Below are 15,807 nucleotides of genomic sequence, written 5' to 3' on the forward strand. Positions count from 1 at the left end.
TTGGCTTCAGCATTTAAGGCTTGAAGGCCCAGCTGTTTTTGAAATATAATTTGCCTCAAAAGACCTCATTTTATGATCTACAAGCAGATTTCATATTCACATATATATATATATATATATAGCAAAAGTTTGGCCTTATGAAATCCTCATTCCATTAGAAAAAAGAAGACTTGGATAATTCTGTCCCAGAAACAAACTCTAATATTATACCAAAGATGAAAGACAAACTGTAGTACCACACTCTGAACACATTAGAAAGCTTAGGAAACCAAAAATGAAAAAAGATCAAATATGCAGTTCCTCGAACAAGAGGATTTCAGATTTCCCATTTCTTCAGCTCCATACCAGTTGGAGGACTACCCTCTACCTTCTTCGATCCCACTTCTTTCCAGTTTGTTGATAAAACAGTCCCGTTCGACTCCACCTGCAAAATTTCATACACAAAAAAAGAATTCTTATTTCAACTGTTATAAACATTCATTTGGCTACTACTTATTTGCATGCTTTACAATTTGATTCAGCATACATAGTAAAGGTATTTGGGGTGTATAATATATAGTAAAGGTAGTCAGGCTAAGTAGTTGAGCTAGGGACTTGTCTAGACTCTCCCAAATTGGTGACTTACTCGGGAATTAGCTGGCTCAAGAGCTTGGTGGTGGCTCAGGTCAAAGCCAAGACCGAGAAACAGAAAATTTATTTTGATGTTTTTATGGGACCGAACCATCTAATTTAAAAGGTAATGGAACTTCTACTTCAAATAAAAAGAAAATAATTTTTTTGTTTAGAAAAATTGAACTTATACTTGTCTTGATGTTTTAATGTGATAAAACCTAGAAGTTCATGAAACGACCAACTTACAAATGATTTTCTCATAGCTCTCCTTGTATCATCATCAGCATCTTTGTAAATGTCAGAGAACAGTTTGTTTAGAGCTGCATCACCATCTAGTTTTTCTTCTTTTTCCTGAAAAAGCATCGTCGAAGTACAATACCTTAGTCTATAAATTCAATAATGTGGCTTCTTGCAACCAACACAAAGTACACTTGTGTAAAAGCTATAGCATACCTCTTTCTTCACTTCGGCTTCTAGTTTATCCCAATCAACATGTCTCAATTTCGAAGATGGGTATGTTGGTTTTGGAGATTGTTGAGCTGCAGTATTTAATAAGGAAAAGAAATTAGGAGTAAGATAACTAGTTCATCTTGCAAAGGATAAAGCAGAGCCAGAACATCAGCATCTCCAGTTCATGGTCATGCAAAATAACTCAAAGCATTTCAATGCTTGTGTAATAACTCAAAGCATTTCAATCCATATTACATAAGCATAATAACATACCCGATGGCAAGTTTAGTTTCTGAGGAACTGTGCTTGCCCTGGTAAATTCAAGAGAAGTCCAGTTAATTGGTTCAGCTTTGGCAAGGCGAATTTCAATTTTAGTCGACATAACTTCGTATCTGCAATTCTCAGGCTTTATCTGCTTGTCCAACAGACAAAAAGCAAAGCAAAAAAAATTGAATGACTAATCGAAATGATAACCAAAGTGTAGCGCAAAGTACGTGTACTCAATCATTGTAAACCACATATAACAAGACTGAAATACTTAAAAAAGAAGTAATTGCTATAATATAGGCTTCTAAATGATGAAGTTCAATATGCAAGACTCTGATACTACCGTGATGAACCTTTTTTGGAAGACTATGTGAACAAAATGGTACCACCAATTGCAACTTATTGGATTTGAAGCACAAAACTCGAGGATAGCTTCTAGTGGCACTAACTAATAGTTTCAAACCCCAAAACAAATATAACTAATTAAAATGAAATACAAACACACAAATAGAATTTGATTCAAATAACTCCAAATGCGCATTGTACCTTGCCAAATAAGCGTGGTTGCAAATGATATGCATCTTGACCAGGGATCTCAATGCTAACACTTAGCTACAAGGCATACAAAGGATATATTAGTCTATAAAATCCTGCATCAGACATCATAGCTTTACCTCTCAGATCATTTTAAGAGATCAGTACAAAGTCAAAGGTGAGGAAGACATTTTTTAACTCACTATTTGTTCACCAAATCCAACAACGACATTATTGGCTGGTATTCCCTTAGCAAATATTGTCACTACCACTTCCTCTGGCTTCTGGTAGTACTCATGCCTGTGTTATCATCGTAAAACAATATGTAACAGTATTAATTCATTTAGGCAATAGTTACGAAAATTGAACGATTAGTACAAGTCTAACATTGAAATGCTTAATGCTTGAGCGCATAGACTATTGGGAAACATGATAGTTATAAAACCTTCTGAAGTATAATGGTTCTACTTTTGTCACCCCTAAAAACGAAGGCACGACTGTAATACAATAGGATTTTTCACTTACCTGAATTTGGGTTTAGGTGAAGGTGCTACTGCCGGCTCAGTGCTCACCTCAGTGCCCCTCACGTTTACTAGTGCTACATCTGATGAACTAGATACAGCTGGTGCAGGCGTCAAGTTTTGTGACAGAAGGCGTGTTTCCTCTGAAGAAGAAAATCAATACACGTTCAACAAAAGTATACGAGAAGATGATACGTCTCAGAGTACGTTAGACATAATAATAAAATGAAAAATCAGCATTAACTCCCCCAATAAGTGGAATCTGTTATGCTTAAGATGAGCACCGGTATCATAGAATGGATGATAATGTTTGTAGAAATAAGCATATATTCAGAATTCAGACTCATTATATTAATCCTGACACAAAACAGAGTAAATGAAGTTAAAAGACAACACAAACCTGCAATTTGCTCATCACATTCTTTTATTAAATTCGTGAATCTTGAATCACCAGGCAACAAGGCAGCACCTGCTTCAAGCGCTACTTTGGCTGTTTGGTACTCCTCTAGCTTAATACATGCAGTCCTGCAGACAAAAACACATTAGTTTATTCTGTTCACTGATCTAGTGCATATTATAGGTGACTAGCCTCTGCGAGTTAGATAACAGACATAAACCTACAGAACTTAGATACTAAAACGAATCTATGTAGCTCATGAAGATGGTTATAGGCCCATTATTATACACCAACCTGGGAACGAACCTAGCAACCAAGAATTCGCATGATAAATCTACGGTTCTAATTCTAATAACAGTGTGCACTATGATGACTTCAGGTATATGAGAACCACTGAGTGAGTATATCAGACTCATACAACCAAATCACCTTATGTGGGACAATAAAGACGGCAGAGGCTGCAACAGGATAATTATTCAGTCACACCACCTTCGCTTATTCAAACTAACACACTACATGCAGAACTTTATCCAATTTTTTTGTAAGAAAAGAAAACGTAAGATGCGCTCCAACTAATACATCAAAGATTAGGAAAGATAATAAAATATGATCCCTTTCATTCCTTGGTTGTAAGAGCAAAGACTAAAGAAAATTAATAGCGTGGACCACAAAGCAAGCTCTGGTACACAACCAAGCCTGCCACGGGTTTCGCATGGAATGTTGTTCGACTAACTTGGAGAAAAAGTGTAACAAATTGATCGAACTGGAAGCTGGTAAGAGTAAGTATAAGTTATTCACCCTTTACGTAAGTATGCTTTAGCCATAGAAGGATCCAACTCAATTGCTCTGTTTGAATCAGCAACAGCTTCTGCTCAGAATGTAACAAAGGATTAATAAGAAATTTCACATGCAATGCAAGATTGATTACTTTCATAAACTAGAAACAACTACAGAACTTAATTCACTTCTCGAATATTTGTTTCTTACTACTCAACTAATACTATTTCTAGATGTTGAAACTACAACCTAAATATTATCAATCTTACTAGCCCAATTATCAAGTATATAATAGCACTTGAGGTATTGCCCTAGTGGTACTGCATCAACTCTGAAAACCCGGAAATCACAAGTTCGATTGTCGATTGAGGCGGATGTTGCCTTACAAGGGTATTGATATTAAATAATGGCGTTTAGGGGGTATGAGTGTCTTTGGGACGGTTTATTGCAGTTAAGAGCATATTCCATCCTTAAGATGTATGTATCGAAGTCAAATGATGTAAGATGTATGATTGTTTATAATACTCATGTAATCCTATTGTTTCAAGGAAAAAAACTAGTAGTATAATTTAAATTAAGCAAGAGGGGGCCCAAAATTATCATCTCTGTAGGGCTCTCAATCATCAATAACATTATCAAACAACATTTAACTTAATAATCACAACAATTTCACAGGTTGAACAATTCAACTGGTTGAGTTCAAGTTATGTCCACATAAAAGCTTACTACTACTAACTAGTAAATAGTCCTGATTTTAGATTAGGGCAGAAAACTAGCCACACAAAAAATAACCACCAATGTTAGTTTCTATATGTAATAGGCACATAGAAACCTAAAACCATAAGAACTCTATCTGTTTCAGAAATCAGAACTTGAAAAATCAACGAAGAGAGATAGGGAGAGAAAATACCAGTGAAATTTTTGAGTTTAATGTTCGCTTGAGCACGGTCTGCGAAAAGATCAGCGTTCTTAGGATCCATGCTAATGGCTTGAGAATAAAGATCGATAGCTAGTTCGAAATTATCATCAACGAAAGCTTCTTTTGCGCTCTTTTCCAGATCGGGCGCCATGAGAGATATGAAGAGGAAGAGTTATCGTAGAGAGACAATCGAGTTTTTAGGGTTTTTGAATAGGAGGAATTGAGAGTTCAGTTCTTCCACTGCAACTATATATCCGCGACAAGTTAGAGAGAGAGAGAAGAAGAGATGGAAGGGATTTAGAAGACTCACCACCAGTCTTTTTTAACTTCTGGTCTTCTGGATGTTTCTGATTTTTGTAACAGTCGCCTACTGTTACATTCAGAATTTTTAACGTCGTTATCTTGTTACCACTTGTAAAGTCTTGAAAGAATTTAGAGACCAGATCCAAACCCCATACATAATTGGGGGGTCAATTCTCAATTGTGATAAGCTATGACCATCCAACAAGGACTACCTGCAAGGGCAGCAAGAACAACCCACCCGAAAGACAAAGTCTATGGTCAATCAACAAAAAAAAAAAAAAAAAAGTCTATGGTCACAATTTGGAAGGCCCGTCAACAATTGGTTGCCCAAATGGTCTAATGTGTTAACACATGAGATAGTAGTTAATTTCCAAAAAAATTCGAAGGCCCCAGAAGATCTTATCCTTTTAAGTTAATAAAAGACAAGCTGAAGGATCAAACTTTCAGACACAATTGGGAGAAGTTTGGCCACTAATTGTGGGCTAAAATGGAATCAACCCAAACTAATACTAGTACCAAAAAAAAAAAAAAAAGATTTCGACAAATCACATATTTGTAGTAAAATGATAACAAACTGCCCATTTTGTATGACAATATAGATTTTAGGATCATCCTTTTGTGATACTTGTATTTTAAAATTCAAAGGACTGATCCATTATAACAGTGTTGCAACTTTTGACCTCTGGAATATCAATTTGGTTACTTTTATCGGTCATGGGTTGTATTTATAGGTTATGAAGTTCTCTTCGATCGATAAATCAAGTATGTCTATAGCTCGTACTTCGGGCGGATAGGTCTCGCTCTTACCATCAAACATCGGGCGGACGGGTCCCGCTCTTATCATCAAAAAAGCTACCAGCTAATCACCTTATTGGTCTACTTAGAGCATCTCCAATGCAACACTCAATCTTAGAAACTTTGAGTGCCATGTATGATTTTTTGAGTTTTTTTTCTGAAAAACTCCAATGCAATACTCTATTTAAATCTCTAAGATGACGTGTCGAGGGTGGAATAGAGATATCTCAAGACGACACTCTATTTCTAGAGTGTCCTCTTGAGATATCTCTAATTGTCCAACTCGTCAATATTTTATTTTCAACCAACAGAAATCGAGTCTTCTATATTTTCTAAAATAACTAATTATTTATTTACAAAAATAACTACGCCACATAAGTAAATAAGATAAGTTTAGAGTTTTGCATTGGAGACAAAAAAAATTTAGGATCTCTATTAACGCCACCTAGGAGTAGGGGTGGGAACCGGGTGGGTATGGGTACCCACGGGTAACTTAGCCTCGGGTTCGGGCGGGTCGGGTAACTATTCTACTTGGCCACTCGGGCACTCGGGTAATTCGGGCGGGTATTTTTTATTTTCTCACTGATCAAAGTCCGCCCACGCCCATGTAAAAGCTCGGGTCTTTCGGGGTCGGGCATCGGGTGATGCTTTAACTTGAGCCTTTCACATATTAGAGATCCATGAAAATGCTACTCACCTCACATCACTTATAAAAGCTTCCAAATAACTTTGCTCATTAGTAAATGAATGATGAGGGACTAAGTATGTGAAGTGTGAACTTCAACTCTTTCCTCTCATCATTTATCAAAGCTTGCTATAGCTTTCTCATTAGTAAATAAGCAATGTGGGACTAAACTATGCGAAGTGTAAATTTTTTATGGACTTAAGAATATAGTCCCACATTGGAGACCACTGATAAAACTTCTTTGAGGTTGTGATAATAAAGCCAACATTCCCCAACTCCTAAGCTTAAAGATTCACAATGATGCCTACCTGAGTACATATTTTGTATCTTGCAATGGGATTTGTGAAGCCCATTATTATTAATTTTAAGTGATAAAGCTTCGGGCGCCCATCGGGTATAACATGTGGTCTCGGACTCGGGCGGTTGCGCGGGTAAGCCTCCTCACCCGAGCCCGCCCGTTATATTTCGTCGGGTCGGGCGGGCTATGCCCATCTCGGGCATGGGCGTCCACGGGTAGGTTCGGACTCCGGACGCTCATAACGGGCGACGGGCTTCCGGGTATAAATCCCACCCCTACCTAGGAGTGAGAATCTCAATTAGAACTTGACACATAAGATTAATGGAGATTTTTTTTGAGTTTTGCATTGGAGATGCTCTTAGAAAATCCTTAGAAACGGAATATCCGTTTGCTAAAAATGTGTGCTATTTGGAAAATGCTAAGGCCAGAAATTCACATTTTAGGATTTGCAAATCATTATCTGCAAACTAATCAACTACATATTATACCAAAAAGTATACTCAACCTACCTACTTGGACCGCCTGTGAGAGAAAAATCATTTACTAAGAGAATCTCAAGTCTATCTAGCATGTTCAAAAATATAGTGTCTCTTTTCCCCCTCTTATTTTGGTTTTTCCGGGCTGGATTCCTTGACCAACACTTCACCTTCTAAGGGCAAAATTATGTGGGGTTCGGGCTCCCAATTTTGAGAGCCCCGGGGCTTTTCTCGATTCCGATGTCGGGCTCTCGACCGGGGCTTTCAAATCCAAATAATATAGTGCGCGAAGTACGTGTACAACATTTTGATTTTAGATTTCGACTATGAATTATTAGATTTCGACTATGAATTAAATGTGATATAATTCGAGATAGATAATTTCAAAAAGATAAACATAAAAAATAAAATAAGCAGTTCAAAACATTTGAAGAAGTTTAAAAGAAAAAATCAATTGAAAAAAAAAAATATATATACATATATATATATGTATATATATATAAAAGTGGGGTGGATTTCTCTTTTGGGAGATCCACCCCATTTGTTACCGTTGGGAGTTACCCAACGGTAACAATTGAGGCTGGGAGCCCCTCCGCCCGGGCTCACAAATGGGAGCCCAGGAGGATGGGGCTCCCAACCGCACCGGGAGCCGAACCCCGGGGCTCCCGGGTTGGAGACGTGGGGCTGGGCCCCCAAAGTTTGAATTGGGAGCCCAGCCCTTTCCCATGTTGGTCATGCCCTAACTCAAGGAAAGAAGGGATCTAGTACTACAACATAAAGAACAAGAAAGGGAGAAAAATTCACCTTTCTTCATCAAATACTTGCTTCTAATTTAGCTTTCCGAAGTAAATCTTACAAGAAAAATGTTATTTGCCCCGCAATAAGAGGATGTCGATACGGATGCCAGCACCCAAATTGGGGCCAGCTACATCCGCCTCACTTTTGGTCGGCCCCATTCTTTCTGAGGCTAAATAACAATTCTGATCTAACAGATACAAGAATTTTAATTTCTCAAAAAATGGTGTCCTCCAAAACTTCGATTACTTTAAAGATTCTCGGGTTCCTTTGGTTCCAAAATATCCATTAAATTGCGAAAAAAACGAGCTCCCATGTGTAGCCTTAATTGGAAATTCACCAAACGTTCGTGGGTAGTCAGACTGATAATTAATTGGTAATTGAGTTTACTCCCTTCAGTAATTGGTAATTGAGCTTACCCCCTTAGACTTACTATTAGTGACAAAAATACAAAGGTTATGTTTGGCGTACGTGAAATAATTGCGACCACCAAGAACAACTATTCTTCAATATGATTCCTAGTAGAGATTCTATCCCATTTTATTATTTGATTTAGTTGGAAATATGATTAGTAAAGATTGATTTTGTTTATATATTATTTACTTTTATGATTTTTATTATCACATCCAAACATATCCTTAGCAATTTTGACAAAAAATCTAAATTTGAGGGGGTAAACTCAATTACCAATTACTGAAGGGGGTAAACTCAATTACCAATTAATTTTGAGGGGGTAAGTTCAAAAAACCCTTTCTTTATTTTTACCTTTGGTTTTTCTAATAAAGTTAGTTTCACTTAATAAAGAACAATTGTGCAGAACTAAATTCTAACAAAGCTCAAAACAAGGGTTTCTTTCCATTTAGCATTCCTAATAACTGGTCCAAAACCTTGTCCCCATCATCTCGAAGACCCGAGTGCATAAACTCATTTGATATCCACAGCCTAATGCCAGATATTTCAGATGCTGTTTTCTTAGCCAACTCAAAGTTAACAAACATATCTTCATAATATACAGCAGCCGCAACAGGTATCTATCACAAAGCAAAAGAAATGAAGGTTTATCAGACACAATGTTGAAGCAAAAAAATAAGGTAGAAAATAATGAGTGGTGATCGGAATGTAAAATTTGCAGAAGTTGGTATGGTAGAGTGAGAGAGAATAAAGAAGATGATTGGAGTGAACCTTGTTATTGTTTAATGCAGCAATGTCATATAGCGAAGGCCAATCTTTTTTCTCAGCTAACAAATGAGCAGCTTCTTTTAGAGGTCTCAAGGCATGAATTTCTTCGAACATCCATGGGAAAATCATCTGCAATACAAAACCCAAATAAAAATATTTACTTCAGGCCATTTGGCAAAATTTCTAATACAGTACTTCTAGGTGTAGATAAAGGTTCGGGGAGTTTTTTGTAGTAATATCGTTAAACTTTAACACTAGTAAGCTACCAAGAAGATGCTGTCACATGTATATATATATATATATATATATATATATATATAGTAACTTCTGATTCACGTGGCTGACTCAGTGCTCAAGCCTGGTCCAAGTCCCGAGTCACTTGGCTAGCTTGGATCTCGAGTCTCGCCGATCCCGGCCCCAGTCCAAAGCCAACTAATTACATTGTGATTATCTCTGGTACTTTCTGTTTTACTTGGGCCTAAGATTACCTCTCCCGTGAAAAGTACAAGGCGGCCTTCCTTTGCAGCTTTGATTGCATCAAACCTGCTCTCATGTTCTTGCCTTATCCTGTGAGCTGCCCACTTCGAAGGAGCACCCTTCAAGTCATAACCAATAAAAGAAATTAGTAGACCATGGAAGACAAAATAGTGATAGGCAATAATGCTACACAAAGAAAGACAAATATGTGATATTGTGATGTTAATTTCAAACAAGGACTGTTACTTGGCAGTAAATGGCTTCGTGTAAAAGAGCATAGAGTGGATTCTTGTCAAAACCTGACCATTCCTCAAACTGCAGAAAGAAAAGATCCTATAGTCAGTAATCTGTAGAAAGTAGGGCTATGGGGTTCCAATCTATCGGGAAAATAACACTAACGAAATCGTAAATTCAAAAGAAGGCATTTTCCTTACAGCTTTCAAGAAGTAGTAGCTAATAGACTTTTTTGATCCTGGAATTAATACAGGATCCCAGACTCTCTCAAACCTACACCACCAATGAAACAGATCAACACAAAGAACAATGTCAAAATTCAAGGTCACAATATAGGCCCGAAAATCGTTCATCTCACATATAATGCAAGCGCTCAAAACCAGTACTTGCTCCTAAACCAGATAGACCAATAGTTTGCAACCCCCTCGGGGTTAAAATTCCGCCAGATGGAAGAGGTACCTAGAGAATAATAAACTATAGAAGTTAAGGATTACAAGAATAATAAGAATAAGAAACGACATTCTAAAACTAGATGCCTTACCCCTCCTCCTTCAGATTCTGCCAAGTAATTTACAACTTCTCGAACAATTTCAATATCTTGGGGATATCTCTTGTAGTACTTCTCATTCTGCTTCACGATCTGTTCGAAGCATGCCCTGTATACTGCCTCTGCAGTGCATCCATTGTCAAGTGGAGGAATCCCACCAGTTAAGAGGACTTGTTTCAGTCCTTGTGGGGCAAAACTCAAATAGGTGACAGCACAAAAACCACCATAGCTCTACAAAAGTAAACGTGAGAGGACTTGTTTCAGACCTTGTGGGGCAAAACTCAAATAGGTGACAAGACAAAAACCACCAGTTTAGAACAACAAATCTTTCCAGTTCTAGCACTACAAAAAAACAAACTAATGAAATGATTACACTATCCAATCTCAAGGATTTTAAGTAATTCCTGTATAAGTATATGACCAGAACACTCTGCATCTTTGTCTATTAAAATACCTGCCCCAATATGGTCCATCTTCCAGCATCAGGTACTAGACGAAGTCGAATAAATTCCGCGTCTTTTACTATATTATCCGCCCGAAAATGTTTCAAGTAGTCAACCATCTTTTCTGCAGATGTAAATTGTGAGAGAGAAGAAACACTCAAGGGAGTTGACAAGCCAGTACCTCTCTGCAAGACAAAAAAACTGGTCAAATTAATTGAAAAGCTAAACCCGAAATCACAATCCACAACCACTAGAAAAGAATACCGAAAAAAATCATGCCTGATCTAACAAAATAATACGATATTCTTCACACGCTTTCTTTATCCATCCACCAGCATCAGTTGGCCGAGGACTCTCATAACCAGGACCACCTTGTAGGTATAATAAATAAGGTAACTCTATTTCTTCCTTTCCAGCTGCAATGAACAAAAATTCACTTACCCATTTTGCTCTCTAAATCCAAAGATATGAATTCAGTACAGATTCAATCAAGTACCAATATTGAATTCGAGAAACGTTTTGGACAAAGATAATATCAAGATAACTAAGAAATAAAATTTGCGACAAACAAATTCTACTAGTGAATCATAAATACTTATATGCTCTCAGAATCAGACAAGTTCATAACTAGATATGATAAAAACTCATACTGACACTGAAATGACTAAAAGTTTCCACGGTTAGATCTTTACAGGCAATGACAATACCAAACTTTTTGCTATAACTAAATCCGATTGTCTCATAGTAAATCGACTATAAGCTGAAACTACTTCACAATAATACTGGAGAAAATCAATCATCTACCATTGAACAAGCTAGATCTTGTTAACATCAGCAAAATATATAGTATATAAATAAGTTCAAAATCAATCTCAATAAACAATATTGCAGATCAAAATCAATAATTTATCGATGAAGCAGTTCAAATCTAGCAATCACATAATCAATCGACACAAAATGAATCGGAATTTAGAAGTACCTGAAACAACTTCACGAGCAAAAACTGATATCATAGACGAATAGGATTTGTAGTCGAGAGGAACAGTGAAACGATGATCGCGCAACCGGAGTCCAGGAACAGAGAACCAGTTACCGACAATGTGTTCCGTCGAGGATGATTTTTCATCTTGTTTGCTTGAGGTGCTAACATCCATGGCGGTAGATGAGTAGTAGTAGTAGCAGAGACTACGACGACGATGGTTGGTGATCGAATTTAGGAAGAATTTGCACCGATTAGGGTTTACGAAACTTAAGGGGAAATTAAAATGAGAAGAGAAATTAGAAGAAGGCGGGATGGGAAATAATTTTCCCACCGATGACGACGAAGATAAGATCTTCATCGATGGCATTGGAGTTTGAAATAACGATCTGGTTTTTACGGCGTTAAGTTCATTTGAAACGTGGCGTAGTACTGATGGTTAGATTTCATAGAATGCGACTGGATGGTTATTTGCAATAATAGACCCCATCCATTTAGTAATATTAGACCTTAACCCTGAATTTCAAAATATGCCTGGATTAGGTCCTCAATTAAGTGGTGTGTTTGCCAATGACCCATGATACATTTAAAGTAATTACCCCTATTCGTATCAACAATTACAATCCAAACTTAAATTTTTCTTCACCAACACCGTTACCGCCATTATCAACCGCCACCACTTTCACCGACCACCATCAACTTCGCTTTTACAGCCTCCGACAATAAAAACTTGATCTAACTCCTAAAAGTACGATTCAATGACAACTAACATCACATATCTAACAAGTCAAAGATTTAATTCTACATTTCAGAAACATCAAATTTCCATTTATCGACAAAGCACATAACAATCTGACGGATAAACTGGCAAAGTAGACCAGAAAAAAATCAAAACAGTAGATTATGGAAATACAAGTAATCGTACTCTTTATTATTTCAAACATGTACTACAGTCGTACTCTTCGATTTTAATAGTATATTTTGTCCTCAACAAAAATATATGTAATAAAGAATAGCTCAGAATTGAATATCTCTTTTTTTTTTTGGTGTTGAGAGAGAACATCTCATTTTTTTTTTTTTTTTTGGTGTTGAAAGAGAACATCTCATTTCTTTTTTTTTTGGTGTTGAAAGAGAACATCTCATTGTGAACATAAGTTTTTGCCTCCTCAACTAAATAAGAACATAAGTTTTTGCCCAACCTTCATGGAGAAAAATGACATGGATCTTATCTCCCAACATATGTCAGTAGATCATTGGACCAAGAAATCCACTCCACGACCAAACCTTACTTTCTTCTTCATGCATCATTTACGCACATGGTATAAGTGTTAAAAGAAGTATAAGTGTTAAAGTGGAAATTAAAAATATAAATACTTGAAAAAGATGGATTTTACTATAATAATAATTAGGGTTATTTCCCTAATGGCCCCCTACTTTGTGACCAGCTTCCCGCCTGGCCCCCTACGTTACAAGAAATACCCATATAGCCCCCTAAAACCGTTAACTTTAACTTTCCGTCACTCTCTCTCCTCCATCTCTTTTTCTCTCTCTGCCATGTCATGCCACCTCATCTGTTATGCCACCTCATCACCATCTCCGGCAGAGGTTGCCGACCGGCCAAATTTCCGGCCGGCGACCTTCAAACTAAAAAAAAAAAAAAAAAAAAATTTTTTTCTCTCTTCCTCTCTCTCTCTCTAAAATTACTCCGGCGAAGGGAGACCTTCGCCGGAGTTGTCTGTTCTTCAAGAAATTTAGTTTGAAGGTCGCCAGCCGGAAATTTGGCCGGCCGGCGACCTCTGCCGGAGATGGTGATGAGGTGGCCTAACATATGAGGTGGCGTGACATGGCAGAGAGAGAAAAAGAGATGGAGGAGAGAGAGTGACGGAAAGTTAAAATTAACGGTTTTAGGGGGCCATATAGGTATTTCTTGTAAAGTAGGGGGCCAGGCGGGAAGCTGGTCACAAAGTAGGGGGCCATTAGGGAAATAACCCTAATAATTATGGGTCTCTACTTTGGAGTACCCTAAATAGTCATTGGAGATGATGATGATAAAAAAACAAAAAAAAAAAAAAAAAAAAAAAACCCTTAGGTCAATTAAGATTAACTTGTGGAGTATTATAATCTTTGTCTAAAATAAAACTTATGGAGTACCCTAAATAGTCACCGGAGATAAAAGACTTGGTCAATTAAGAATTTAAGATTGAAGTATTTAGAAATAACGAAGTTGGTGTGTGGGGAGAAAGTAGTTGAATCCATTTTTTTTTTCGTGAACAATTAGTTTTTGTGGTTGGTTTGGCTTTCTAGTAAACCACTCATTGGTTAATATTAAGGAACTTCGAGAACTTCATTCAAGGCCCCCTCTCTCTCTCTTAGTTTCTCAAGAAACCATTTTTAGATCTAGTGGTTTTACTCCGGCGAAGGGTCCTCCCTTCGCCGGAACCCTTTTTAAGTTTTCTGTATAGCCTCTCTTTCCTCTCTCTCTCCCTTACAGTTAAACCGTTTGTGGTGGTGCGATGAGATCACGACAAGATCTGGAAGTGGCGGAGTGGATCGGATACTACTGTTTATCTTTGGTTTTAGTCATTGTGGTGGTGATGGGTTTGGGTTGTATGGCGAGATCTGGTGGTGCTTCGTGATGGTGGTGTGGAGTGATGGGGGTTCAGTGGTGGTGTTTTGTGATAACGATGGTATGATGGTGGTGATGGAGAAGTGGTGGCGGTGATGTTGATGACGAAGCGACTGGTTTTCTGTGGTGATGGTATGGTTGTGCTTTGTAATGGTGGTGTGGTTGTGGAGTGGTTACTATGGTGGTGCTGGTTAGTGATAGTGGAGGTGGTGAGGTGGTGGAAAAAAGTAGGCCTGTAAAAGGTGGTCCGAAGATCCGAATACGATCCGCAAACGCACTCAAATAATCCGACATTTCGGATTCGAATTTCGGATGTCTTGTCGGATACCGGTTTCAGATTCGACTTCGAAAAAATCCGATCCGATTCGCATTTGAAATCAACGGTTAAGATTCACCCAAGAGATTAAAAAATAAACAAAACTTTATCCTCAACTAGTCAACTTCAAGTCTAAGACTAAGTCTTCAACCCTTATCAGAATTTCGGATTGGATAATATTGTATTTGAATTTCGGATCAGATAATTATTCGGAATTTCGGATAATATTGTGTTATAATGTTATGGCTTAAAATTCAGAATTTCGGATCGGATAATATTCGATATTCGAATAGCATTTGGGATATCGGATTCGGAGTCATTTTTTACCATCCGTCGAATATCGAACCCTTATCGGATAGTTCGAATAATTTCGGATTTCGAATTCAGATAGTGTTGTATCCGAAAATAGTTCGGGCCTAGAAAAATGGGTTGTGGTTAAGGGTGGTGGTGGTGGTTTGGTGTGTTTTGTACGGTGGGTGTGGTGGCGGAGTGGCTTCTCGTAGTGTCGACGTTTTTTCTATGGTGGCGTCGGTTTTTCCGGTGATGGTGGCGGTTTTGCCGGCGACGGTGACGGATACAATTTTCCGGTGACGGATACGATTTTCCGGTGACGGCGACGATTTTTCGGTGACAGCGGCGGTGGTTCTTTGTGTTTTTTCATGTTACTAGATATACCCCGTGCCTTCGGCACGAATAATGTTATTGGACTAATTCGATTCAATTTTTTAAGAGTCTCAATCTGATTTTTTTTCCTCCGAAGTGAAATAGTCATTCCCAAATGTTTTCATGATTGTTCCATTATTACAATATTATAGATAACCAAATAGTTATTGATGATATCTAAATATTATTTGTTCTTGGTTATGTATATATAGTTATAGAAAAATGAGTGATTTAAGAAAGAAGATAAGAAGAGCATTTGAAACTTATGAAAGTTGGCCAATAAAATGAGTGATTTAGGAAAGGAGAAAATAAGAGAATCGGAAACTAATAGAAGTTAGCCCACCGTGGGATTGAAAGTTAATACTAACAAACTTGAGTTTTAAGTAAATCCTATAACTACCTTTGGAAAAATACCCTTAAATATAATATCTTATTATAAATAATAAATGATATGTTTGTCCTTTATTATAAATATAATATAATATCTATTATACAAAACACATCCTTGTGACTA

General features: G+C 37.4%; 2 protein-coding genes across 2 annotated transcripts; both read right to left on the reverse strand.

Annotated features, from left to right (window-relative positions):
* Positions 1-68: 68 nt before the first annotated feature.
* LOC147552729 (protein SGT1 homolog) lies at positions 69-5,116 on the reverse strand. Its single transcript, XM_086666191.1, has 10 exons — positions 4,469-5,116; positions 3,580-3,649; positions 2,785-2,909; positions 2,389-2,527; positions 2,067-2,163; positions 1,876-1,941; positions 1,336-1,474; positions 1,066-1,151; positions 859-963; positions 69-424 (listed from the first exon to the last, which is right to left on the reverse strand). The coding sequence occupies exons 1-10, from the start codon at positions 4,626-4,628 to the stop codon at positions 317-319; spliced, it is 1,095 nt and encodes a 364-aa protein (XP_086522317.1). The 5' UTR covers positions 4,629-5,116; the 3' UTR covers positions 69-316.
* A 3,451-nt stretch (positions 5,117-8,567) lies between these two features.
* On the reverse strand, positions 8,568-12,291 carry LOC147552730 (alpha/beta-Hydrolases superfamily protein). Its single transcript, XM_086666194.1, has 10 exons — positions 11,689-12,291; positions 10,989-11,125; positions 10,721-10,894; positions 10,261-10,497; positions 10,078-10,178; positions 9,920-9,992; positions 9,732-9,800; positions 9,497-9,604; positions 9,012-9,137; positions 8,568-8,860 (listed from the first exon to the last, which is right to left on the reverse strand). Exons 1-10 carry the CDS (start codon positions 12,056-12,058, stop codon positions 8,666-8,668), a joined length of 1,590 nt encoding a protein of 529 aa, XP_086522320.1. The 5' UTR covers positions 12,059-12,291; the 3' UTR covers positions 8,568-8,665.
* Between the last annotated feature and the right edge of the window lie 3,516 nt (positions 12,292-15,807).

The sequence above is a fragment of the Eschscholzia californica genome, unplaced genomic scaffold (genome assembly GCF_041429995.1).
Source record: "Eschscholzia californica isolate CP2 unplaced genomic scaffold, dmEscCali1.0.p SCAF_3, whole genome shotgun sequence".
NCBI classification, from domain to species: domain Eukaryota; kingdom Viridiplantae; phylum Streptophyta; class Magnoliopsida; order Ranunculales; family Papaveraceae; genus Eschscholzia; species Eschscholzia californica.

Coding starts and splice junctions, on each gene's coding strand:
- LOC147552729 (XM_086666191.1), bottom strand. CDS start 4,628: ATGGCGCCCGATCTGGAAAAGAGCGCAAAAGAAGCTTTCGTTGATGAT. Junction 2,164..2,388: donor TCACCTAAACCCAAATTCAG/GTAAGTGAAAAA, acceptor ATGATAACACAG/GCATGAGTACTACCAGAAGC. Junction 1,152..1,335: donor GAAACTAAACTTGCCATCGG/GTATGTTATTAT, acceptor TAAATACTGCAG/CTCAACAATCTCCAAAACCA.
- LOC147552730 (XM_086666194.1), bottom strand. CDS start 12,058: ATGCCATCGATGAAGATCTTATCTTCGTCGTCATCGGTGGGAAAATTA. Junction 9,605..9,731: donor ACGAAGCCATTTACTGCCAA/GTAACAGTCCTT, acceptor TATGACTTGAAG/GGTGCTCCTTCGAAGTGGGC. Junction 9,138..9,496: donor TTGTACTTTTCACGGGAGAG/GTAATCTTAGGC, acceptor TTTGTATTGCAG/ATGATTTTCCCATGGATGTT.